Raw genomic sequence first — 23,964 nt, forward strand, 5'->3', positions numbered from 1 at the left:
GCCTCCTCGTTTCAGCCCATCGTCCTATATCATCTCCCCCAACAGCTCCTCCCCTGTCCTTTGTCTTTGGTCCCAGATAACCAGCTCACCTGGGCCTCCTCTCTTCCATCGTTTGTTCCCCACTGGCTGGAAGCAGTGGGTCAAGCACCGGGGTCCTCTCTCCTCAGCCCTTTGTCCTCCCACTGGCCAGAAATGGCTGATTGCCAAGCTGGGGTGGGCCTCCTGGTCACCAGTTGCTAGGGTCTCCCATCTCCAGGCAGTTGTCCAGGGTCTCGACTGCTAGGCGAGGTCACAGCTGATCCTCTGTAACAACAAACTCCCTCTCCCGCCACCTCGTTACACACACAGGACACAGGGAAACTGAGACCCACACAGTATTCATGCAAAACTCTTAAGAAAATCCCCCACTTTGTCACACATGTCATGTGGTATGTGTGTGTGTCCCTGATGCTCCATGCTGGAGGGCCTGAGACCGTGTGTGTGTGTGTGTGTGTGTGCCAACTCCAGTGTTATTATTGTTTATTAATTGTATTGTGGTGTCACCCCATCAGGCCAGGTTGCACAAACACATGATGGAAAGACAGCCCCTACCCCAAAGAGCTCGCAATCCAAGTCTACGATGCAACAGCCAGTCTGGGGGGCTGGGACAGGGAGTGCAAGATGATGGTGATCAGTCTGATATATGCAACTGTCACAACACAGAAGGCACCTGGCTGTTCCCATGGCTCTGTGGGGAGTTGAGGGGCAGGACGGCAGGGTGGAGGGATAGGAGCGTGAGCTGTGGTGCTGGGGGTTCTGTCTGTGGTCTGCAGACAGAAAGAACGGTTTCAGAGTAGCAGCCGTGTTAGTCTGTATCCGCAAAAAGAAGAACAGGAGTACTTGTGGCACCTTAGAGACTAACAAATTTATTAGAGCATAAGCTTTCGTGGACTACAGCCCACTTCTTCGGATGCATATAGAATGGAACATATATTGAGGAGATATATATACACACATACAGAGAGCATAAACAGGTGGGAGTTGTCTTACCAACTCAGAGAGGCCAATTAATTAAGAGAAAAAAACTTTTGAAGTGATAATCAAGATAGCCCGGTACAGACAGTTTGATAAGAAGTGTGAGAGTACTTACAAGGGGAGATAGATTCAATGTTTGTAATGGCTCAGCCATTCCCAGTCCTTATTCAAACCAGAGTTGATTGTGTCTAGTTTGCATATCAATTCCAGCTCAGCAGTCTCTCGTTGGAGTCTGTTTTTGAAGTTTTTCTGTTGTAATATAGCCACCCGCAGGTCTGTCATTGAATGACCAGACAGGTTAAAGTGTTCTCCCACTGGTTTTTGAGTATTTTGATTCCTGGTGTCAGATTTGTGTCCATTAATTCTTTTGCGTAGAGACTGTCCGGTTTGGCCAATGTACATGGCAGAGGGGCATTGCTGGCACATGATGGCATATATCACATTGGTAGATGTGCAGGTGAACGAGCCCCTGATGGTATGGCTGATGTGATTAGGTCCTATGATGATGTCACTTGAATAAATATGTGGACAGAGTTGGCATCGGGGTTTGTTACAAGGATAGGTTCCTGGGTTAGTGGTTTTGTTCAGTGATGTGTGGTTGCTGGTGAGTATTTGCTTTAGGTTGGGGGGTTGTCTGTAAGCGAGGACAGGTCTGTCTCCCAAGATCTGTGAGAGTAAAGGATCATCTTTCAGGATAGGTTGTAGATCTCTGATGACAGACCTGCGGGTGGCTATATTACAACAGAAAAACTTCAAAAACAGACTCCAATGAGAGACTGCTGAGCTAGAATTGATATGCAAACTAGACACAATCAACTCCGGTTTGAATAAGGACTGGGAATGGCTGAGCCATTACAAACATTGAATCTATCCCCCCTTGTAAGTATTCTCACACTTCTTATCAAACTGTCTGTACTCGGCTAGCTTGATTATCACTTCAAAAGTTTTTTTCTCTTACTTAATTGGCCTCTCAGAGTTGGTAAGACAACTCCCACCTGTTTATGCTCTCTGTATGTGTGTATATATATCTCCTCAATATATGTTCCATTCTATATGCATCCGAAGAAGTGGGCTGTAGCCCACGAAAGCTTATGCTCTAATAAATTTGTTAGTCTCTAAGGTGCCACAAGTACTCCTGTTCTTCTTTAGATAGAAAGAAGCAACTGTTAGGGCCGCATCCTGCAATTATTTTAAACCTCCTCCTTGGTGGGGGTTTGAGGCCATGTGTTTGTACAGCGCCTGGCACAGGCAGGGCATGGGTTAGGAAAGGAAACCCAGGAGGACACCACAATATATGAAGAATCCATTAATTATTATAATGATGAGTGGGAGTCTTGTTCCCAGAGGGGGCCCCTCCTCAGGGAGGGAGGCAGCAGGGAGGGGGACCACACATGGATGGGAGTCAAGTCCCATGCCACCCACAGGGAGACCTGGGGGAAGGATCGAATCAGATCTGCCGCAGCAGCCAATTAAGGCTCCTCCTCCCTCCAATGAAGTCCCGCCCATCACGAGTTAAGCCCCTCCCCTGTATGGGATAAGCCCCTCCCTCAAATGTGGCCCCGCCCCCTGACCGAGTTAAGCCCCTCCCATCAATATGTCCCCTCCCCTATCATGGGCAAGCTTCGCCCCTGCGTGGTTTAAGCCCCTCCTCCTAGCTGAAGTCCTGTGAACATTCTCTAATGCGCATGCGTACAAGCCCGCACTTTCCTCCTTTCTTGCGCCAGGGAGGTGTCAGTGCGGACGCGCAAATCTTTTGGACGCCCAGCTTCCTTAGTGCGCATGTCCTGATCTGCGCAGGCGCCAGCTGGACAGCCAACGGCTTTTATTTTTTTAATCAGCCCCCCCCCGAGTGCGCATGCGCTCTCTGGTCGCCGGACGGTCACCTTCCCGGCGCGAGGACGAAGTGCTCTCCTCCCACCGGCGCGTGCGTAGTGCCGACAGACCACTGAGTGGGAGGGGCGACGCGTGCGCATGGCACCTTCCCGGACGCTCGGGCTTTTCAGTGCGCCTGTGCGCCGCGCCCGTTGGTGGCGGCGGCGCGTGCGCAGTGGTCTCGCCGGCTGAGCGGAGCGAGCGAGCAGCCCGGGCCGCCCCGCGTGTCCGTCATGTACCAGCAGAGCCGGGCCGTGGCCGGGTTCCTGGGCCCCGCCGCCCGCTGGTGGGGGCCGCGCTGCCGCTGGGGCGGGGCCCGGTGGCGACCGGGCGAGTCCCCGCGCTGCTGCTACCGGGCGCGGCAGCAAGTGAGTGACGGGCGGGGCGGGTCCAGGGACGGGCCGAGGTCAGGGGGCGGGGCCAAAGACAGAGGGGCGGGGCCAAAGACAGAGGGGCGGGGCTGCCATGCTGGGGTGAGGTGGGGGCGCAGGTCAGGGCTGGGTTGTCCTGGGCGGGGTCCTGGGGCAGGGTCTCCGGAGGGTGCATGGGCTGTGGGATACAGGATGCATGACTGGAAACTGGTAGTGTGGGGGACTGCAGGATGCGGAAGTTGGGGGCTGGAGGGGTGCAGAGGCTGGGATCTGGGGGTTTGGAGGGTGCTTGGTCTGAGGGGCTGTAGAGGACTGGGGGGGTTGCATGGTCTTGGAGAGGTGCAGGGTCTGGGGTGTGTGCATGGGCTGAGGGATGCAGAGGTTGGGGAGTGCAGGGGACTGCAGAGTGCAGAAGCTGGGACCTGGGTGGACGGCAGGGTGTAGAGCAGGGATCTCAAACGCAAATGACCACGAGGGCCATATCACTGACAACTGCCCCTGTCCCCGCCCCTACTCCACCCCTTCCATGAGGCCACACCCTTGCCCCGCCTTTTCCCTGCCCCCATTCCAATCCCTTTCCCAAAGTCCTCACCCCAACTCTGCCCCTTCCCTGCCCCCAGGGGGTGCAGGAGGGGTGCGGGGTGTGGCAGGGGCTCAGGGCAGGGAGTTGAGGTGCAGGAGGGGTGCAGGGTGCAGCAGGGGGCTCAGGGCAGGGAGTGCAGGAGGCTCAGGGCAGGGAGTTGGGGTGTGGGGTGCAGCACGGGGTTCAGGACAGGGGGTCAGCGTGCAGGGTGTGGCAGGGGGTTCAGGACAGGGGTGCAGGGTATGGCAGGGGGCTCAGGGCAGGGGGTTGGGGTGCATGAGGGGTTCTGGCTTTTTTGCTGCCCTAGGCAAAAAAGCCGCCCCCTGGCGGGGAGCGCAGCAGGGAAGGGGGCCGAGCCTGGCTGCGGCCCTGCTCTCCCCGACTGGCCGGAGCGCCGGGGGAGGGCGGCGAGCCCGGCTGGGGCCCCGGTCTCCCCGACCGGCCGGAGCGCCGCACACTGTGGCCAGGGCAAGCTCCCTGGTCCCGCTTTGCTCTGCTCTGCTCCAGGAAGCAGCTGGAGTCCTGGGGGGGGGGCTAGAGGGGGGGTACGGCACCATGTGCTGCTCTTGCTGCTCCTCCAGGTACCTCCCTCAAAGCTCCCATTGGCCGCGGTTCCCTGTTCCTGGCCAATGGGAGCTGTGGGGAGCGGTGCCTGGAAGAGAGAGCACAGAGTCCTCTACCCCGCCCTGCCTGGGGCTGCAGGGCCATAGTTCCAGCCGCTTCAGGGAGCGGTGCGGGGCTCGTGGCGCCACAGGGTAGGCAGAGGGGCCGGGGGGCATGGGGAGCTTGGCGGGCTGCATATGGCCCACGGGCCGCGTGTTTGAGACCCCTGGTGTAGAGGCTAAGGTCAGGTGTTGCATGTGGTAAGGGATGCAGAATGCATGGTTGGGGCCTGGGGGTGCAGAGGACTGCAGACATTAGGGGATGCAGGGCTGGGGTCTGTGGTGGGTGCAGGGGCTGGCACTGTAGGGTGAATGAGGTGGGGCATAAGACCACAGGAGTGGAGGGGCAGTGGTGGTGACTTTGAGTGCAGGGTTGAGGGGTAAGGTCTGTGGTTTGACTGGGAATGTGGGGAGCAGGGCTGTGCAAATCCATGCCTATGTAGATTAGGATCAGCTCTAGAGAGCGCTAAAAGTATAAATCTTTTCACTCTTTCCGCCTGGTTATGTGTCAACTCCATCCCAGGATTTTGGGGAGGGTTCATCAGGGGTGTACGTGAGATTGGTCTGTAGGGGATTGGCTATTTTAGGGGTGGGGAAATGGGATATGGAGCCTTTCCCCTCTAGGGGGTGCTGGCTCCAATCTGCCCACAGGTCAGGGGGCACTGGGAGATGGGGCCTTTCCCTTGTAAGGACCCCAGCAGAATCTCTGAGTGGTGTCAGTCCCTCTAATTGCTTCTCCCTTCCAGGACCTGGCCTCCTGCTGGGAGAAGGCCCCCCAGGCACTGGGCCCACCCATGGCCCTGCAGTTCCACTTGTCACTGGTAGAGCAGCAGGTGGAAGCTGTCAGGACCCTCCTGTTGCCCCCGCCAGGGGCCAGCCTGGTGGGTGGTACCTTCCCGAGTTCATCAGAGCAGAAGCTGAGCCTGCGTGAGCTGCTGCAGGGTCTGGAGCAGGGGTGCCCCCGCCAGCTCGCTGCCCTCTCCCCTCTGGAGGGCATGGAGGCCTCTGTCACCACAGTGGATGGGCAGCGGGAGGATGACATCACCGTGCGTGAGGGCACCGGCCTGGACAGCGCCTCCCTGGACTCTCTGTACAGCCTGTTTTACGGCAAGCCCTGCTGGACGCACTTCCAGGCCACTGCCGGTACAGCCACCAGTGCCACCTCTGGCTCACCCGGGAACCACGACCCCAACATGGAGAAGCACCTGGCTGTCATGTACGAGAAGCTGCAGCATGAGGTACGCCACGGCCCGGGTGCCTGGGTCCCCTGCCTTTCCCTTGGGTGGGCTGTCTGGATTCTCGACCCCTCATTTCCCCCTTCTCCCCTGGCTGTATGCCTGGCTTCTCCGTCCCTCATTTCCCCATGCCCGCTGCCCGGATTCTCTTCCCTGCCTGGATCCCATCTCTGCTGAACACTTTTCCTGCTAGCGTCTGCCAGCCCCAGGCCTATAGGGCGGCTCTTATTTCTGTTCCTCCTTACACAGCCGAGCCTTCCTGCCCTCTGGGCTCTCCAGAGCGACCTACCGGCAGCTTTGAGGGGTCACACAGCTGCAAGGAGCCTCTGAGCTCAACCTGAATGAGGAACTGATGGGAGCCTTGTACTCCACCCTTCCCTCCTGGGGGTAAAGGGAATCCATTGTTGGGGCAGAACGGGCAGTGGGGCAGGGCATACCCCCGCATGCAGCATCCCCTGCCAATCTGCTTCAGCACTGCACTTCAACACACGCCCTGTAGGGGGCAGAGGAGAGCGCACACCATCCCTGGCCTGTCTGTTGAGGCTGCTAATGAGGGGGTTGGCTAGGGCCAGTGGAGAGGGTGGCTTTCTTATACACAGGCCCCATGTGCCACTGAGGGATCTTAACTGTCAGTGCAACCCCTGAACCAGCCAGCAGGGGTTATCTTGCTGAGTGAGGGGCTCCTGCCAGGGTGTGAGCATGGCATGATCACTTGTATTACAGTAACACCTAGAGGGCCACCTGTGCAATGCCCGTTGTGCCGGGCGCTGCACAGACACACAGGGAGAGAGACAGTCCCTGCCCCTGCTGAGATCAGGGCCTGTTGTGCCGGATGCTGCGCAGAGGCACAGGGAGGGACAGGCCCTGCATTGAAGAGCTCACACTGTACCTAGACAAAGGGAGGATTATTCTCCTCATGTTCCAGGGAACTGATGCCCAGCGATTCATGTCTTGCGCAACAGCCCAAGGAGTCAGTGGCTGAGCCGGGACTTGAACCCAGCTCTCCTGGCTCCCAGCCTGGTGCCTTCCCATGGTCCCTCTTCCCTTACTGAGCCTTCGCTCTCCTCCTTCTCCTGTAGCTGCCGAATTTCTTGCTGAAGATACCTGACTATGGGATCTACTCCCAGGACGTGGAGTTTGTCAACGAGATCCTGCACCTGAGGACTCAGTCAGTGCCGGGGCGGGGGCAGGGGCAGTGGATCAAGCCACTTGTCTTCTGGGGGGGTGGCAGGTGGGATCAGCCCACTCTTCCCATGGGGGGTGTGAAGCTTAGGGGCTGTGCCACTACTCTTGCCCTGGGGGAGTGGTGGGACTGGCCCACTTTCCCTTGGGAGGGAGGATTGACTCAATTCCTCCCATTGGCGAGGGTTGTTGGGGTGGGGGGAGATGACCATGCCCCCCTCAGAAGGGGTGGGCTTATCCCACTCTCATCCTGGGAGCAGGTGGGACAGGCCCATTCTTTCCCCAAGGGCTGGGAGGGTTTGGACCGGCCCATTCTTCACCTGGCCTGGGGGTGGGTGCCACATTGGGATCCCCTCAATCTGGAGGCCCCAGCCTTAGCCTGAGGGCTGTCCCCTCCTTCCCCCCCACCAGGGGCCGAGTCATGTACCAGCTGGCGCTGACCCTGTGCCGCCTTGTGGCCTGGAACTACTTTGCCAACATGCGGCTAGAGGTGCTGAAGCTGACGCAGCACCCTGAGAACTGTAGCATCCAGGCCCGCTGGCGCATCATAGGGATCCCCTTCCACGTCCTCTTGCTGCGCTTCTACAAGAGGGAAAAGAAAGAGCTGTACAGGTGAGAGCCCGGCCTGGCACCCCGCACCCACCCTCCCTCACCGTCTTGTACAGATGTTCGCTGCTCCTGTCTTTTTGTTCTGATGAGCTGTGCAGCCACTCCTGGGAGTTGCCCTTTTTCCTTCCCTGCTGGGCTTTCCAGGGCCGTGACCTCCCTGAGCCAGGGCTAGGGACTGTTTAACTTCAGCACAAAGCAATGCCCCTGCTGCCCTCAGAGATGGGGGAACTTCCTAGCCCCTAGGACTGCTCCTCCCCCAATGGGGTCTTCCCCAGCTGCTCCCAGTGTGTGTGTGGGGGTGTTTTCTCTGCCTCCCAGAGCCACTGCCTCTGAACTACTTGAAGCCCTAAGATTTGGTATTCCCCTGGAGTAAGTCCCAGCATCCTTCCCCCCTTTGGCCCTTAGAGCAGAGGTTCTCAAAGTGGGGGGCAGGCCCTTCTGGGAGGCGGGGAAGAGCTATGGGGGGGGAAAAAAGCCTTACTGCACATATTTTACCCACAGCAGTGAATAACTAGCAAAGCCCCTTCAGTGGTTCTCAAGTTGTGGCCCACAAAGCCGTGGCCCACGTGACATGCTCAGGGCCATACGGGTAGTATTGGATGCAGCCCACAGTGGTGAATAGGTTGAGAACCACTGCTCCAGACATATCAGGCCCTCAGCTGGCACTGTGCATTCTGCCAGATTTCTGTTCATACAAAGTCACTGCCATCCGTACGTTAACTTGTTTGCTACAAGGCGGCGTGCACGTTTAATTGTCGGCACAGGCCACAATTGCAGGTTTGTGCTTGCTCTTATTGCAACGGAATGTTGTGCCACAGATACGAAACCCTCAAGTGACAAAGAAGCTGAAACTGATTCAAGTGAAGTGTCGCTGCATGTATCCGTATATGTATTAGTGTGGTGGAGGGGGAAAGACTCAAAGGGAGGGGGGGGGAGGCATGATCACAAAAGTTTGAGAACAGCTGCCTTAGAGACACCCTGCCTGGGGGGCTAGCAGTGCTCCCCTCCCCACCCCCCCAACCAGGCCCCAAACCTCCCCCATAAGCCTTACACTAGATTTGACTGTCCTTTATTATACTCCCCTTCCAGGACCTATGACGCCTATTCCACTTTCTTCTTGGACTCCAGAGGGCTGATCCGCTGTCACCGGATAGACAAGGTGAGTGCCAGGGTGGGCCGTACCACTGCTGGGGCAGGTAGCTCTTCTGTCTCCTGGAGTGGAGCCAGGGCACTACTGTGTGGGGTCCTGGCAGATGACCCGTGAAAGCAGCTGCCCCAGTGTTTAACGCCTGCCCCTCTCCCCCTCCATGTAGCTGATGCCATCCCCACCACCTGTGGTCAAGGTGAAGAAGCTGCTGGTGGCCACGCTGGTTGGCCTGGGCCTGTTGGAGCACAAACCCTCTCTGCAGCTGCTCTTATCTGTCCTGGCTGGCAAACAGCAGGGGGCGCCAGTGGGCTACAGGGACAGCTGAGCCAGCCCCGGATGTTGTGACTCTTGTGAGCTGTCGTCGCCTCAACGCACAAAGCCTGGCCCGCCGGCTCTGCTGCATGGTCTGTGCCCTGCCCCCTCCCTGCCAAGCACTGTAAAGAACCACTTGTAACTTAACTGTACATAATAAAGCCCTGTGGAGAAATGGCTGGGCTGGGGCCAGTGGCTCTGGGACGGCAGGGAGCTGGGGGGCGTCTAGGCCTGGAGAGACCACCTGCGTTGGAGGCATAGGGAAGCTGGAATTCAACATGTAGGGAGGGCTTATGGCAGAGGAAGCACATGGGGCGCTCATGCCTCAGCCCTGGGGGGTGTGGAGGAGGCAGCAATAGGGGCTGTTTAATCCTAGCACAAAGCAATGCTCCCTGCTGGCCCCAGAGATGAGGCAACTTCCTAGGACTGTTCCTCCCCTCGTGGGGTCTTCCCTAGCTGCTTCCAGCTTAGTCCTCCCTTCCCAGCCGTAGGGGTGAGAGAAAAGGGTTGACTGCGGAGAGCACTCACTCCCTCCTGGCAACCCCCTGCCAGGTGCCTTACAGCTGTGTTGGTGCTGCTCTAACCCCTTGACCCCACCCCCCTCAGAGCCCAGGAGTCCTGATTCCCACCCCCACGCTCAGCAATTACAAACAACCCCCAGCAGCGATGAAGCCACGACCTAGGCAGTAGCCAACTCCAAGCAATCCCGGGGCACTGACATCAGCTGCCCTCTGGTGAATTCCAGGGCCATGGGGGGAGAGAACCCACCAGTGGGGCAATGAGGCAGCAGGAGACTCCAGGGCAAGCACAGGGCTCAGCTGTCGCGGGTGACAGGGCAGCCCAGGGAGGGTGTCTATTAAAAGCTGGAAGTCCCCTTGCACTTACACCCACACCAGGGAGCCAGATGGTCTCCCAAGGGTGGCCCGGCTCTGCAGCCGTCAGCCTGAGGAGGGGAGGAGACCAGGTCGGCTTAATTTAAAAATCGCTTTGTTTCTGCTGCCCTCCTTGGCCAGAACACGCTATACAGCTGTACAGAGTCCATAGAAAAGGGGTAGCCTCCCCCAAAATAACCCAGTCCTGAGGGGCCGGCTTTGGCCTCCAGGGCCTCTAGCCCAGCTCCTCCCGTGTCTTGCCCACTTTCTTGGGCAGCTTCTTCGCAGAGGCGTCCTCCAGCTCCTTCGCCTTGTAGTAATGAGGGGCCACCTCCAGCAGCCACGTGCTGTCGATCTCTATGACCTGCAGGAGGGAGACAAGGGGTCAGCAAGTGCCCCCTTTGGTGCAGCACCTCCTAGTAGATGAGCGTACAACAAGAGGGAGCTGGGCAGTGGTCCAAAATGCCAGGACTAGCCCTTTAAATAAATCTGGGCCTAAAAGCTCCACCCCTTTTATGCTAATGAAGTCTATCTCTGCCCCCCAGAAGGAAGGGGAAGGGGTTAACACGGATCAGAGGTGCCACACCAGGGGCTACCCCTTCTCAGGGAGGACAACAGGAAGGGGGCCTTCTGGTGGCTGGAGGGTGCAGTGCAGCAGTACTAAGTACAGGGCTGGCTTCCCAGCTGGCGGAAGCTGTACCCAAGCCCTGCTGCCCAGGGTCTCTCCTTGGCACCATTGTACCAGGGCTATAAGCCCCTCCCCTCTAGGCCTACGCTGCATGGGAGGAAGCATCCCACAATGCTTTGGGCTACCTGCCCGGAGACGGGAGTCCCAGCATGTCCCGCTGCCGCCGGCGGGCGTACCTGTCTCATGAACTCTTTGGTGGTGAAGACCAGCTCGTGGTAGATGAGCCAGCGGGGCTGCTCCTCGAAGAGGCAGCTGTTGGGGTGGACGAAGACCGTCTGCTGGTGCTTGACTGTCTTGTAGCCGGTGCGGGTCAGGCGGGCCGTGTGGTAGAAGAAGCCAGCGGTGATAGCCTGGGAGGGAGAGCAGGGAGGGTCAGTGAGGGGCAGGAAGGTGGGGGGTTGGGCAGCAAGGGGCGGGAAGGTGGGGGATAGGGCAGGGCGATGGGGGCGGGGGTTACCTTGCGGATGGGAACGTAGTCTCCCTCGCTGGAGGTGAGGTCCACCTCGATGCGCTCCATCAGCCCCTCCAGCTGCTCCCGCACGTCCCGCGCCCGCCTCATGGAGCGGAACTGGATGAAGTTCTCGTAGCACCACTGCATGGAGAAAGCGCTCTCCACCCACTGGGGGTGGGGCAGGGGTCAGAGCCAGCTGTGAGCCTGGGCTCCCTGCAGGCTTTACCCAGCTGGCTAGGGCAGCTTGGAGACCCTGTACTGTAACCTAGTCCGCAGGGCAGGGGCTGGAATATCACATTCCCCTCCATCCTGGGGCTGGATTGGAGCAAGCACACCCAGTGTTCCCCATTCCCTACCCCCGGTGCCAGCCAGTTCCCTGGACCATGGGGCTGGAGGGGAATTGGTCCCACCTAGGGGGAAAGGGGCTTGGTCCCCAGGGCCGGCTCTGGCTTTTTTGCTGCCCTAGGCAAAAAGGCCTCCCCCCGCCCCCTGGCGGGGAGCGCAGCAGGGAAGGGCGCCGAGCCCGGCTGCGGCCCTACTCTCCCCTTAGGATGGATCAGAATGGGCACCGCCCCCATCCCATGGGGGGAGGGAGGGGAAGGCCCCGTGTCCCTTCCCTGCCCCCTCACCTGGGTGTAGACGTTGAGCAACACCAGGTGGTCCCCGCCGGGCAGGAAGAAGTTCATGCGGGCGTTGTCCGCGTGCACCACCTTGTCCTTGGGCCGGTAGAAGATGGAGTTGTTGACAGACAGCATGGCCGCAATGGAGAGGATCTGCTCTGAGCACTTGTACCTGCGGAGCCCCGGGGGGAGGCAGCGTTAGAGAGCGGGGAAGCCCGCCCCTGGAGAGCTGACCAGAACAGGGCTTGGGAAACATGACCCTTCAGGGGTAAAGGCAGCTGGTGAGCCCGGGGCGGGCTGCAGCCCAGCAGCTGAGCCTGGGTGGAGGTGAGAGAGGAGCCGGGGATGGGGGCACTAGAGCTTTTGAAGAAGAAAGGGGGACTCACTGCTCTGAGGCCAGGATCATCTTGGACAGCATGGGGTCCACGGGCAGCTCTGCCATCTTCCGGCCCAGCTAGGAGAGAGAGAGACGTCAGAGACTCGTTCCCCCACCTTCTGATCACTCCTTGGGCCCATCTAGCCCGCTATCCCGTCTGCTGGCCACCCTGGATCAGACCCATAGGCCCATCTAGCTCTGCCCTTCTCTCCCCAAGACAGCAAAGCCCTCCCCATGCTACGACTCACTGGTCAGTGTTATCCCACAGAGGGAAGGGTGTGTGTGAAGATTCCTTCCTGACCCCCAGGCATGAGGCTCAGATCCTGCCCTGGAGCATGGGGGTGTCCCAGCAGGGGAGTCCTGGGTCTCAACAAGCAAAGGTGCCCCTAGCAGCACAGAGACTCCCTACTTTTGCCACGGGAGGACCTCCCCCTTACCTTGGTGAGCTCCCCAAGGTGGTTGAGCGCGCCCAGGGCATATAGCTGCTCCAGGGCCAGCACCAGGGTCTCATGGGGTGGCGGGTCCATGAAGTCAAAGTGGATGAGGTCGTTGATGCCTGCGAGAGAGAGGGGGCAGGCAAGGTGGCGGGATTTAAATCAGCAAGCAGGAAACCTCATTTGAAATCACCGCTCTGCCTCTTGTTTTGCATTGGTACTTTATAGTTATTTGCCTAAAGCCAGATTGATCCTCACTGGTGGAGAACTGTTAGAACATGCCAGTCTGCAGCTCCAGCTAGCCTTCGCAGTAACCAGACGCTTCTTTTTGCTAGCCAGGACACAGTAGATGGATACACCTTTATCTAAGCAATTAGAGGCTTCGCTTCTATGGGCATTCTTCATTTTTACATTGTTTATGATGTTAGAAAATAGCAAAGGATGGGTCTCCGGTTGATGAACTGTTTACCCGTGATGTGTCTCAAGTGGCGTTTTGGGATGGAAATTGGAATTGGATTTTGGCCTAAAAACCAGCATTGTAAAGTTGTAAAGCTGACCGAAAGGTGCTGGAGCCATCAAAAATAAACGTTTATTTAAACGTGATTTGCACTGAGAACTAACCTATTTGTTCAAATGAAATGATGACAAGCTTCTCTCTGCCCCTGTAGAAGAGGTTACAGCTGGCTTAGCACTTCAGCACCCTCAGGTGCTTAGCCAGTGACTGCCATGAAGGCAGTGGCGTGACGTACTTTAACAATTCAACCAGTGTGCGCTGCGTGGCTAGTAACAGAATATACATTCATCAAAGCAGCAGTTGAGAGAACGCTGAGGCCTTAACCCAGGTGGTCAGCCTTGCACATGCAATGTTAAATAGGTGATTTTTGAAAATCAACCCGTAGTTCATTTAAATAAAACTGAGCTGCTTAAAACAAATATGATTTTTATCCTCCTTGGGGTCAGGCAGTGGAGCTCGGCTGCACCCCACTGGGACCTCCCCCCCCCCCCCCCCCCCCCCGGCAAACTCCACCCCCCCACCCCCCCCGTCCCAGGCAGGCCCCCTGCTCACCCAAACTCTTGAGCAGCAGCACCACGTTGCCCAGGTTGGTCCTCTGGATCTCCGGCACCGTGGTCTCCTCCATCTCGTTCTTGTAGGCCCAGGCAGTGTAGAGGCGGAAGCATTTCCCAGCAGCCACGCGCCCGGCACGCCCGGCCCGCTGGTTGGCGGAGGCCTGGGGAGGGGGAGATGGGTGTGAGATGGGGGCATGTGCGGGGAGATACAGGACCCTCTGACCCCACGTGAAACCCTGTAACCTGGGCCCTATCGTCATAACATGGGAAATGGGGAGGAGAGGGGGATGTCCTGTATCTGGAGCGGGTGTTGGGGCTGTGGAGAAGTCCCCGTACCCGGGAGCAGGGTGTGACGATCAGGGACTCCAGGCCGGGATAGGCACTGTACTCTGATGGCGGTGGTTGGGAGGCAGGGGGTCGGGGCAGGCGCTGTACCCCAAGGGCAGTGGTGGGGGGGGTCCCATACCCAGGAGCAGGGTGTGACAATCAGGGACTCCAGCCCGGGGCGGGAGCTGTACCCCAAGGGGGGTGGTTGGGGTGGGCGCTGTACCCCAAGGGCAGTGGGTCCCATACCCGGGAGCAGGGTGTGACGATCAGGGACTCCATGCCGGTGCGGGCGTTGTAGCTCTTTTGCTTGCAGAACCCCGGGTCGATGACGTAGATGATCCCATCAATAGTCAGCGAGGTCTCTGCGATGTTAGTCGCCACGACGACCTGCGAGGGGTGGGGAGACACCTCATCAGCTGGTGGAGGGGAAGGAGTCAGCCAGCCCTGGCCCATAGGAGACACCCTGGGGTCCCCCCGTGTGGTGGCCTGGCTGGTCCCCTGGTCCTCAGTCAGTCACAGCTGCTGAGCAGGGACTGTGGGGGAGGAGTGTATGCACCTAAGCACCGCCCCCTCCACAGCTCCGCCTCTTCATAGTCCCGCCCCTTCAAAAACTCCTCCCTTGCTGCCCCAACCACACATACAAACTTCTTTCATCCCATCCCTTCCCCAGCCACCTACCCCTGAAGCCACACCTCCGGAGCTGTAAGCCCTGCCCACTCAGCCATCTACCCCATGAAGCCATGCCCACAAAGCCCCTCCCATAAACTGAGCTATCCTTGAAGTCATGCCCCCAGAAAGCTAAATCCCATCCTCTAAGCAATCTACCCACAAAACCACACCCCCGGACCTCTAAGCTCCTCCCACAAGCCCATCTACCCCCAAAGCCATGCTCCCAGCTCACTAAATCAGCTACTCCTGAAGCCATGCCCCAGAGCTCACAGCCCCTCCCTCCACCTCAAACCCCTCCCCATAGGCCACGCCCAAGCCCATCTATCCCCCTGAAGTCCCGCCCCAGAGGTGTAAGCACCTCTCCTGCATCCCGACACCTCCAAGCCCCACCCCTGGATCTTGAAGCCCCTCCCCACCCCACACCTCACCTTCCGGGCCCCAGGCGGGGTGGGCTCGAAGATCTTGGCCTGCATGTCGGAGGGCAGGTTGGCGTAGATGGGCAGCACCAGCAGCTCGGGGATCTTGGAGCCCAGGCGGCGGCAGCGTTCCTGCAGCATCTCGCAGCAGGCCTCGATCTCCTCCTGCAGGGGGCGGAGCCAAAGGTGGGGTGAGGGTCAGACACTGCAGGGGGTGTGGCCAGGCCCTGTAAGGGGCGGGGTCAGGCACTTACCTGGCCGGTGAGGAAGACCAGGATGTCGCCAGGCGCCTGGGTGACATGAATCTGCAGCACCGACACCACGCAGGCCTCCAGGTAATCGGCCTCGGGGGCCTAGAGAGGGGTAAGACCGGGGTCAGAGCTCAGCTCCCGCCACTCCCTGCCCCACGGCGTGACTGGAGCCTTTCTCGCCCCCCTCCCTCAACGTTCAGACGCTGCTTCCCAGGCCCCACCCTGTTCCCCCTCCAACCGGCCCCTGGAGCCCTCCTCTCGGACTTGCTCCGCCCCCTGGCTGCCTGTCTCATGTATGCCCCACACCCTGCTCTCACAGATCTCTCCATGTCGCCCCCTGCTGGCCACGTCAAGTTTCCGACCCACCTCCTCCTGGTCATGCTGCCCCATCCTACCCACACCTCCTCCCCCCCACTCCCCGGAACCCCATGCCTTCCCTTGGGTCATGCTTCCCCTCCTCCCCCCGAAAAAATACTCTCCCCACACCACCCCTCCACCTGGGTCCCCTCCACACTGCCCCCTCCTGGCCACGCCTCCCCACAATACTCCCCCCACATACCTCCCCCTCCTGGCCACAATCTTCTCTATTCTTCCCCAGAACTCCTCCACCCACAACGATCCTGCCAAAACACCCCACCCCCCACCTTCCCACGGCCAGCGATCACACCATGCTGCCCCCCATTCTGCCCTCGAGGGGCCCCCCCATCTTCCCCCCCCCAGACCTTGGTGTAGAAGATGTCCACAGGGAAGCGGCGCCCGGGGATGCGGAAGATGGGTGCGTCGTCGAAGAAGGTGGAGAAGCGCTCGGTGTCCAGGGTGGCACTGGCAATCAGCACCTTGAGCGCCGGGCGGAACCGGGCGATGTCCTTGATCAGGCCAAACAGGATGTCGGTGTGGAGGGTGCGCTCATGGGCCTCGTCTATGATGATCACGCTGCGCGAGGGGGAGAGGGTGTGTGTGTGTGAGTGCGTCAGGAACGGCCCTGCTCCCTGCAACACAGCACCCCCTAGCACCACATTGGGGTATTGGTGCCAGTACCGACTGCCGGGGGAGAGCATCCCAGCCCTGCCCCGTGCCGCCCCCCAGCGAGGCTCACCTGTAGCTGGAGAGGTCGGGCTCGGTCAGGAACTCCCGCAGCAGCATGCCGTCCGTCATGTACTTGAGCAGCGTGCGCTCCGACGTGCAGTCCTCAAAGCGGATGCTGTAGCCCACCTGCCAGGCAGGAAGGATTAGCCCGAGCTACCGCAAAACCATCCGCCAATACGAACGCAGCCTGGCTGGCACCCGTCGGCCAATGAGAGCACTCCACGGTCCCGCTCGGGGCACTGTTTTACAGTGAGCTGCTTCTGCCTGCAGTCAGCTCCAGTGGAGGCCCGGCTTTGACCACACGGGGGAGCCGAAGAGAAACAAGGAGACCTCCCACATCTCTGGTGGGTGGAGGTGGAGGGGGCACAGGAATGGACCCAGTTAATTTTGTCACAAGGAAAGCAACAAGGGCCTTTTCCCTCCATGGGGCATTAGCTCCCAGCTGGTCTGAGGGCAGGGGGACTAGTTGGCTCAGGGGAGTGAGGACTGGGACACAGGACCCTTCCCATCTAGGGGGCACTGGCTCTGATCCAGGCCCAGGGCAAGGGGACTCGCTAGCCAAGGGGGTGGGAGAAAGGACATGGGGCCTGTCCTTTCTAAGGGGGCTGCTTCTGGCTCAGGCAAGCAGGGAAGGGGATAACGAACCCACCAGTCACATACCTCGTTACCAAGCTTAACTCCCATTTCCTGAGAGACTCTGGCCGCGACGCTCATGGCCGCCACTCGTCTGGGTTGGGTGCAGCCAATCTTCATCCCCTTCTCCGTGTAGCCCTAACAAAGGAAATGAGACGATCCAGGGACTGGATGGAAATTCCCCGGGAGCAGCTGCCAGAGCAGAAATGCAGCTTTTTCTAGGGTGGGGCAGCCTGATAACAGCCTCACCGTCACGCTGCACAGGGATCGCTCGCCCAGTGCGGAGATGCAGCCACCTCTGGGTAGGGGTGCAGCTGGGGTCAGCACTGACTGTGAGGGGAGAACACCCCCTGCTGGACTTCCCACCCCACTCCCTGCGGCACAATGCCACCTAGTGCCACCCCACTGCATTGCAGCCAGCACTGATCGTGGGGAAACAGCGCCCCCTACTGAGCCTCCCAGCCTGCTCCCTGCAGCACAGCGCCCCTTAGCACTGGGGTCAGCACTAACTAGGAGAGAAGAGTCCCCCCACCCCTCTCAGCCCCATCCTGCCACGCCGTTACCTCCTCGTACAGGTACTGGGGGATCTGCGTGGTCTTTCCGGAGCCCGTCTCCCCCTCGATGATGAGGATCTGGTGCTCGGCGATGGCCGCCAGCAGGTCCTGGCGGTAGGGGTAGACGGGCAGGCTGCGCCGCACCTCCTGCATGGACAGCTTCCTCCGCGCCGCCTCTGACAGCTCCGACTTCTCCTCCTGAGCAGGGGGATGGGACATCATCGGCTCAGCCACCCGTCCCTCCACCCGGGCTGGGGGAACAGCCGCTGGATCTCCAGACGGGAGTCAAACCCATAGAGTTCTCGGTTCTCCCGGTGCCAGAGAGGACCAGGAGATGCAGGTTGGGGTGAGAGAGGGGGCTGGGAAGGCCATCATTTCACCCAATGGGGACTGTTCCCTTTTTGCTCACCCCATACAGCGTCCTCTGCCCGTGGACCTCCTCAGCGCTGCCCCAGCAGGGATCCCCCTCTAGGGGGCAGAGGGGAGCTCGGCACCATGGCCTGTTTAGCTCTCAGCTTCCCTTGCTCGGACAATGGGTGGAGGGAAGGGCTTTGGGAATGGGACGGCTGCCCTGCTGGGGGCTGGGCTGAGACCTGGTGACTTATTACATCTAGATGGGAATGATCATCCTATGCCCCACCCCCAAGCCAGCCAATCCCCCCAGCTGGGCTAGATTGGAGCTGATGCCCCCTAGCGGCGAAGGGCCCTACGTCCCATTCCCCACCCCCCGAGCCAGCCAGTCCCCTGCCCTAGGGCCGGATCAGAGCTGGCGCCCCCTACAGGGGAAGGACCCAGCCCCCATTTCTCACCTTGCCCTGGGCTGTGCCCTGCATATGCACAGCGCTGACGAAGTGGATCATCTCGTCCTCCTCCAGCACAAACTCATAGTCCTTGCCGGGGTGGCGCTGGCCGGCGTCGCGGGCCCCGAAGCGCAGGGCAGCCGCCCCAATGTGATCCTCCTCCCAGCGCCGCTGCTCATCCCGCGGCGTGGCGCGCTCGTCTGCCACTGGCTCCTCATAGCGGTCGGGGATCTTCTGCCGGGGGGGGAGGGGGTTGAGTCACGGCACAGGGGACGCCGCGGGGGCAGGGCAAGGGACAGCCCAGCTCTGGGGAAAGTCTGACATCAACCCCGGCTGCGCGTGGGCTGCGGGTCACCCCAAGACTGGAGCAGGGGAGACGGCAGGGCAGGAGGGGTCACAGCCCAAGCTGCAGGGGGTCCAGATTTGAGTCCCCACCACAATCCTGCCCCTTTCGCCAGCCCGAAACTGGCCCTTCCCCGGGGGGGGACCCCCCACAGTTCAGTACAACCAGCCCCAAGGGGGAGATGTTCCCCACCCCGGTATGATGCTGGCCCAGCCAGCCATGCTGCTAATGCCAACCCTCCTTTCTCCTAACAAGGGGACCACCCCAGGGAACACTCATAGGGCACGGACCCGTCACCTTGCCGGGTCCTAACCCCCTTCCTTCACCCCCAGCGGGCGTTCTTAAGTGGGTCACGCTTCCGTCTCCTGCTGCAGGGACTCCCATGCCCCTGTTGTCCCCCTCCTTCCATCTCTCCAGCCCCTGGGCAAGGACACCTGCCCCATCTTTCTACAGGGCTACACCCTGCAGATCACATGCTTCACTGGCCCCTATGCAGGGTACTACCAGGAAGACTGCCACCTCCGGCCTTACCCAACCCCACAGAAGGTACCTTGCCACAGCTCCCCCAGAGTGCTCCCCTGCCATGCTCTCCCTCAGAGAGCGCCCCCCCCCCCCATGTTGGGTACCTTCCCACAGCTTCCCCCTCACTCCCCGCAGCGGGTACCTTGCCACGGCTTTCCTCGGGCATGTAGTAGCGGCTGCTCTTCTCCAGCTTCTCCTGCTCGCCCGCCCGCTTGTAGTCCTTGGCCAGGTCGCGCACCCGGCGCTTGTACTCCAGCTCCCGCTGCTCGGCCGTCGTCAGCTCCAGCTCCGAGAACAAGTGCTCCTCGTCCACAATCTCCGCCTCCAGGTCCTCCAGCTTGTCCCGCTCCCGCTTGGCCAGGTACTCCCGGCGCGACTTCTTCCGCAGCTCTGGGATCTGGGGGGGATGGAGAGGGGCTGAGGGCACTGGCTGGGAAGCCAGGACCCCTGGGTTCTTGCCCCAGCTCTATGAGGGGAGTGGGGTCTAATAGGTTAGAGCAGAGGGAGCTTGAGTCAAGACTCCTGGGTTCTATTCCCCAGTTCTGGGAGGGGAGCAGGGAGTCCGGACTCCTGGGTTCTATCCCCAGTAGGGAGTTAGGGCCTGGATACTGGGCTAGATGGGTCTGTACAGCTCCAATCAGCCAGGAGGCGAGACAGAAATACGGGTGGAGAAATACAAAGCTCTCACCATAGTTTTCTTGTCCTCTTCTGCCATCTTCAGTCGCTTCTGTGCCTCTTCGTAGGCCTGCGTCCAACAACAGGAGGGGGGAGAGACACTGATCAGGTTGTGTAGACAGTCCTTCCCCTCCCCTAAAGCAGACCCCAGCTGGCCCCCCAATGAAGTAGCCCGGGCTGCAGACAGACTCCCTAGCGGGAAGGGTCCAGGAATTTCCAGGAGGGGCTCCCGAACTTGCTTATAAACTTGGAATTTTCTCCTCTTCCCCACAAATCCCTGCCCTCTGGCTCTGCTCCCTCCAGCGCTTGTGGGGTTCACAATCACCCCTTCAGGGAAGAAATCCAGCAGTAAGAGCACAACACGGGAGAGGCAGCTGGCATCGGGGACTCAGGAAGGCATCCTAACAATGTGGGGGAGGAGGGGTGGAATCCTGGGATAGGATCCTGGCAGCGGGTGGGGTGGGTCCAAGGTGGGATCCCAAGACTGTGGCAGTGGAGGGGGACGTTCAGAACAGACAGGAATCCCAGGGAGGCATCCTGACAGAGGGAGGTAGGGGGTTAGAGAGGGATCCCAATTGTAGGACATACGGGAAGGGCTCAGGAAGGGACCCAGCTGAAGGAGTGGGGTGGGGGACGGATGCTGGCCGCAGGGACAGTCTCTGACCTTCTTGTCCGAACGCTCCAGGATGTTCCTGGTCTTCTCCTTATCCTTGCGCTTGACCCGTTCAGCGAAGGCGTCGCGCTCCTCCAGGTCCTGCAGACGCTCTCGCTCGCTGCGGTCCCATTCGTCCTCTGAGTCTTTCCCCTCCAAGGATGGCTCCCTGCACCCGGGGAAGGGTGAGAGACCACAGTCAGGGCATTAGCCAGCTCCAGGGACCCCCAGTGCGAGGACTGTCCCCCCGCTCCACCCCCTGGGATCCCGTGGAGGCTACACTCACGGCTCCCGCTCAGCTTCGTTCTCTTCCTCCGACGCCTCCTCCTGCTTCCGGCGCAGGTGTTTGCGCCGCTTTTTGTGCTTCCCCTGCTCGGGCCGGCGCTTGGAGCCCGGGGCAGCCCTCCCATCCCCCTCCTCCTCCTCGCTGTCCTCCAGCAGCTGGTACGAGCGGTTCTTCTGCTGCAGGGCCAGGGCCTCCCGCTCGGCCACCCGGGCCGGACGCTCCTGGGGGGCCGAACGTGGGATCTGGGAGTTGGGGGAAAAATGGGGATTAGAAACAGCGCACGGCCAGCACGCCCTCCCTGACCCCCAGCCTCCTCCATAAAGCTCCTCCTGTTAGTGCACAGGTCCCTCCCCTGCAGCTAGCTCCTCCCCCTTCACAAAGGCTCCTCCCACTTTCACCCCTTCCCTGATAATCCTTCCCCTTCCCACATGGTCCTCACCCCGGTAACTCCTCCCTACATCCTCCTCTCCCTCCCTCCACTTCCACAGTGAGGCCTCACTCCTACAGCTAACCCTACCCCGTCTTTCCACAAGCCCCGCCCACTCCCCCATAGGCCCCGCCCACTAAGCTCACAGGACACTCCCCCTTGGCTTCTCCCTCATCCCCTCTGCTCCTGCTCTCTTTGTTCACAGGCCCTTCTCCTTCAGCCCCACTAACCCCACTCCCTCCCCTAGGCACTCCACGTGTCCCTCGTCTCCCCAGTCCCTTCAGCCCCTTGCCTGAGGCCCCCTTCAACTCCAGTTAGCCCCTCCAGCGTGACCCTCCCCTCAACCCCACTGGCCCCTCCCCCTCCAATGTGACACTCTCCCCTCAGTCGCACCCCACTCAGCCCCTCCCCCTCAAACCCACTAGCCCCTCCCCTCAGCCCCACCCCTCCATTGTGACCCCTCCCCTCAGCCCCACCCCTCCATTGTGACCCCTCCCCTCAGCCCCACCCCTCCATTGTGACCCCGCCCCCTCAGCTCCACACCTCCATTGTGACCCCGCCCCCTCAGCTCCACACCTCCATTGTGGCCCCGCCCCCCTCAGCCCCACATCTCCATTGTGGCCCCTCCCCTCAGCTCCACTAGCCCCGCCTACTTCAGTTGGACCCGCCCCCTCAGCGCCCCTCCGTCCCCACTAGCCCCGCCCACCTGTTCCCAGAGGCGCTGGGCGAAGGCGCGCACGGCCGGCTCGCTCACGCGCAGAGTCTCCGTCTCCTCCAGGCGATTCAGCAGCTCGTCGGGGCTGCGGCTGCGCCGGGCCAGGCCGAGCAGGAACCCGACCACGTGCCGCTCGCTCAGCCCCAGCAGCGCGTGCAGCTCCCCCGACACCCACCGCTCCAGCGCCGCCATCCTCCGCCCGCCCGGGCCACCGTACCTCCCGCTGGCCGCTTCCGGGTCACGTGACCCCCCCCCCACCGGACCAACCACTTCCGGGGCGAGGGGGGAGGGGTCTGTACAGTGCGCCAGCGCTGAGCCGGAATGAGGCAACTGCGCTCCGCCCTTTACCGTAATGAGTGGTATATGGACAGCAGATATCTAACCCTAAGTCCCGCCGGTACCGTAACGAATAGAATAGCAACCGCAAGCAAAGAGCTCTGGTCGTAATTACAGGAACATGAGCCTCTTCTTTTGCGGCCGACTCCTTACAGTAATGACGGAAATATGAGTTGTTTCTTCTCAGGCGGACTCCTGAGATTCCTGTAATTACAGGAATACCAATTGCTCATTCTCCAGCTGGTTTCGCTACCGTAATTACAGGGATATAAGCCACCAGGCTCCCTACCGAAATCGCACGGTGTGAGATGCACCCCGCCACCTGTCTGTTTCCTGTAATTACAGGAGCTTGTGCCCCACCCCCACTTTCACCTTGTACTGTCATTATGGATGTATGCACCCCACCCCAGGGTTGGGCATTTTACTGTAATTATCATCATACCAACTGCAGCCACGAGCACAGCCCAGTTTGGGTCCTCATAGTAATTTGGTGGGGAGGCGCCGCATGGAGACTCCAGGTCTTTACCGTAAGTACAGGTATATAAGTCACAAACCCAAGTTAGGAATGTACTATAATTAGCGATCTATGATCCACAGGTGCAATTTTGGTCTGCACTGTAATTACTGTAATTTAAACTGCAACACCAGTTCGGGTCTGTACCATAATTAACCATGTATGGGCTCTAGCATGGATCTGTACCATAATTAACAAAGGACAGGTTACATCCCGAATGGGGTTTGCACCAGGGTACATGCCACAGCACCAAGGGCCAGTACTGTAGTGGCCAATGTATGGTCCCCGCTTTGAGTCAATCCTCTACCATAATTACTAATATATGAGCCTCAGCTCCTATTGGGACCTGTACCATAAGAATTCGGGTGCAGGCTGCACCCTCAACTTGACTCTTCACTATAATCACCAGCTTACTAGCCACAACTCCAGTCTATGGTCTGTACCATATAACCCGTGTAAGAGCAGCAGCCCTGGTTCTGTTCTGAATCTTAATTGTTATATGAGCTGCAGCTGTACTCAAGCCCTCACCGTAATTATAACTATAGACGTGTCACCTCTCATTAAGGTCTTTACCCCAACCGACTACCCTTGCAGTAGCCAACATTATTACAATTAGGCGCTGCTGCCCTCATTTGGTTCCTTACTGTAACTAGATGTGTATCCACCACATTCAGCTCGTTAACCATAATTAACTGAGTATGAGTCAGCTTCCTGCTTCCCTCCTTTGAAGCTGGTTCCTCAGTTGACATTGTACTGTATTTACTAGCGTATGAGTCAACTTCCTGACTAGGCGTTTTACCATATATACAGACAAATCAGCTCCCTGTCTGATTCTTTCTTATTTCTGGCCATGAGTCAACCCTATTTCTAGGCCTGTTAGTCACATTCTTCACTAGGCACTTTACCATGTTTCCAGGAATACGATGTGTCTCCCTAACTGGCTCCGTACCATATTTAACAGTGTGTGAGATGCCTTCCAAAGTAGGATCTTCACAGTTTTTACAGACCTGGCTCTTATCTCTATTTCCAGGCATATGAGTTGACTTCCCACATATTAGTTCATTGTCTCCAGCTTAACTCCGGCAATCAGCAAAGACTCATTCTCATCATAGGCCCGTCTCAGTGCTGTTCTTTGATGGGTCGCTACAGAGGCGGCTGAGAGGTTGACCGGCCTTGTAGGATTTGATCTTTGCAACGCTAGCAGGGATTTCAATGCGGGGGCTGCAGCAATCCAGTGCAGAGCTCTGACTGCTGGGAGTCAG

The 23,964-nt window shown here is 59.3% G+C and overlaps 2 protein-coding genes across 3 annotated transcripts; one reads left to right on the plus strand and one right to left on the minus strand.

The window, feature by feature from the left end:
- The first annotated feature begins 3,020 nt into the window (after positions 1-3,020).
- On the plus strand, positions 3,021-9,166 carry C13H6orf136 (chromosome 13 C6orf136 homolog). Its single transcript, XM_054047441.1, has 6 exons — positions 3,021-3,254; positions 5,249-5,740; positions 6,817-6,905; positions 7,331-7,531; positions 8,618-8,687; positions 8,842-9,166. Exons 1-6 carry the CDS (start codon positions 3,120-3,122, stop codon positions 8,998-9,000), a joined length of 1,146 nt encoding a protein of 381 aa, XP_053903416.1. The 5' UTR covers positions 3,021-3,119; the 3' UTR covers positions 9,001-9,166.
- A 791-nt stretch (positions 9,167-9,957) lies between these two features.
- DHX16 (DEAH-box helicase 16) lies at positions 9,958-22,068 on the minus strand. Of its 2 annotated transcripts, XM_054047424.1 has the most exons (20): positions 21,844-22,068; positions 20,711-20,952; positions 20,437-20,593; positions 19,786-19,842; positions 19,240-19,494; positions 18,242-18,466; positions 17,442-17,630; positions 16,906-17,016; positions 16,256-16,371; positions 15,882-16,092; positions 15,163-15,261; positions 14,921-15,073; positions 14,070-14,210; positions 13,495-13,657; positions 12,432-12,550; positions 12,005-12,072; positions 11,628-11,790; positions 11,005-11,166; positions 10,724-10,897; positions 9,958-10,223 (listed from the first exon to the last, which is right to left on the minus strand). In XM_054047424.1, the coding sequence occupies exons 1-20, from the start codon at positions 22,042-22,044 to the stop codon at positions 10,095-10,097; spliced, it is 3,135 nt and encodes a 1,044-aa protein (XP_053903399.1). In that variant the 5' UTR covers positions 22,045-22,068; the 3' UTR covers positions 9,958-10,094. The 2 variants fall into 2 exon arrangements, with proteins under 2 accessions (XP_053903399.1, XP_053903401.1); XM_054047426.1 differs by lacking the exons at positions 17,442-17,630; positions 18,242-18,466; positions 19,240-19,494; ... (2 more) ...; positions 20,711-20,952; positions 21,844-22,068 and having other exon boundaries at positions 16,256-16,360; positions 16,906-16,985.
- Between the last annotated feature and the right edge of the window lie 1,896 nt (positions 22,069-23,964).

This window comes from Malaclemys terrapin, chromosome 13 (genome assembly GCF_027887155.1).
Source record: "Malaclemys terrapin pileata isolate rMalTer1 chromosome 13, rMalTer1.hap1, whole genome shotgun sequence".
Taxonomy (NCBI): domain Eukaryota; kingdom Metazoa; phylum Chordata; order Testudines; family Emydidae; genus Malaclemys; species Malaclemys terrapin.

Excerpts from the sequence above, each read along its gene's own strand:
- C13H6orf136 (XM_054047441.1), top strand. The coding sequence starts at position 3,120 with ATGTACCAGCAGAGCCGGGCCGTGGCCGGGTTCCTGGGCCCCGCCGCC. Across the intron at positions 3,255-5,248 it reads GCTACCGGGCGCGGCAGCAA|GACCTGGCCTCCTGCTGGGA; the intron begins GTGAGTGACGGG and ends TCTCCCTTCCAG. Across the intron at positions 8,688-8,841 it reads GCTGTCACCGGATAGACAAG|CTGATGCCATCCCCACCACC; the intron begins GTGAGTGCCAGG and ends CCCTCCATGTAG.
- DHX16 (XM_054047424.1), bottom strand. The coding sequence starts at position 22,044 with ATGGCGGCGCTGGAGCGGTGGGTGTCGGGGGAGCTGCACGCGCTGCTG. Across the intron at positions 18,467-19,239 it reads CCGAGGAAAGCCGTGGCAAG|AAGATCCCCGACCGCTATGA; the intron begins GTACCCGCTGCG and ends CCCCCCCGGCAG. Across the intron at positions 13,658-14,069 it reads TCGTCACACCCTGCTCCCGG|GCCTCCGCCAACCAGCGGGC; the intron begins GTATGGGACCCA and ends CCCCCTCCCCAG.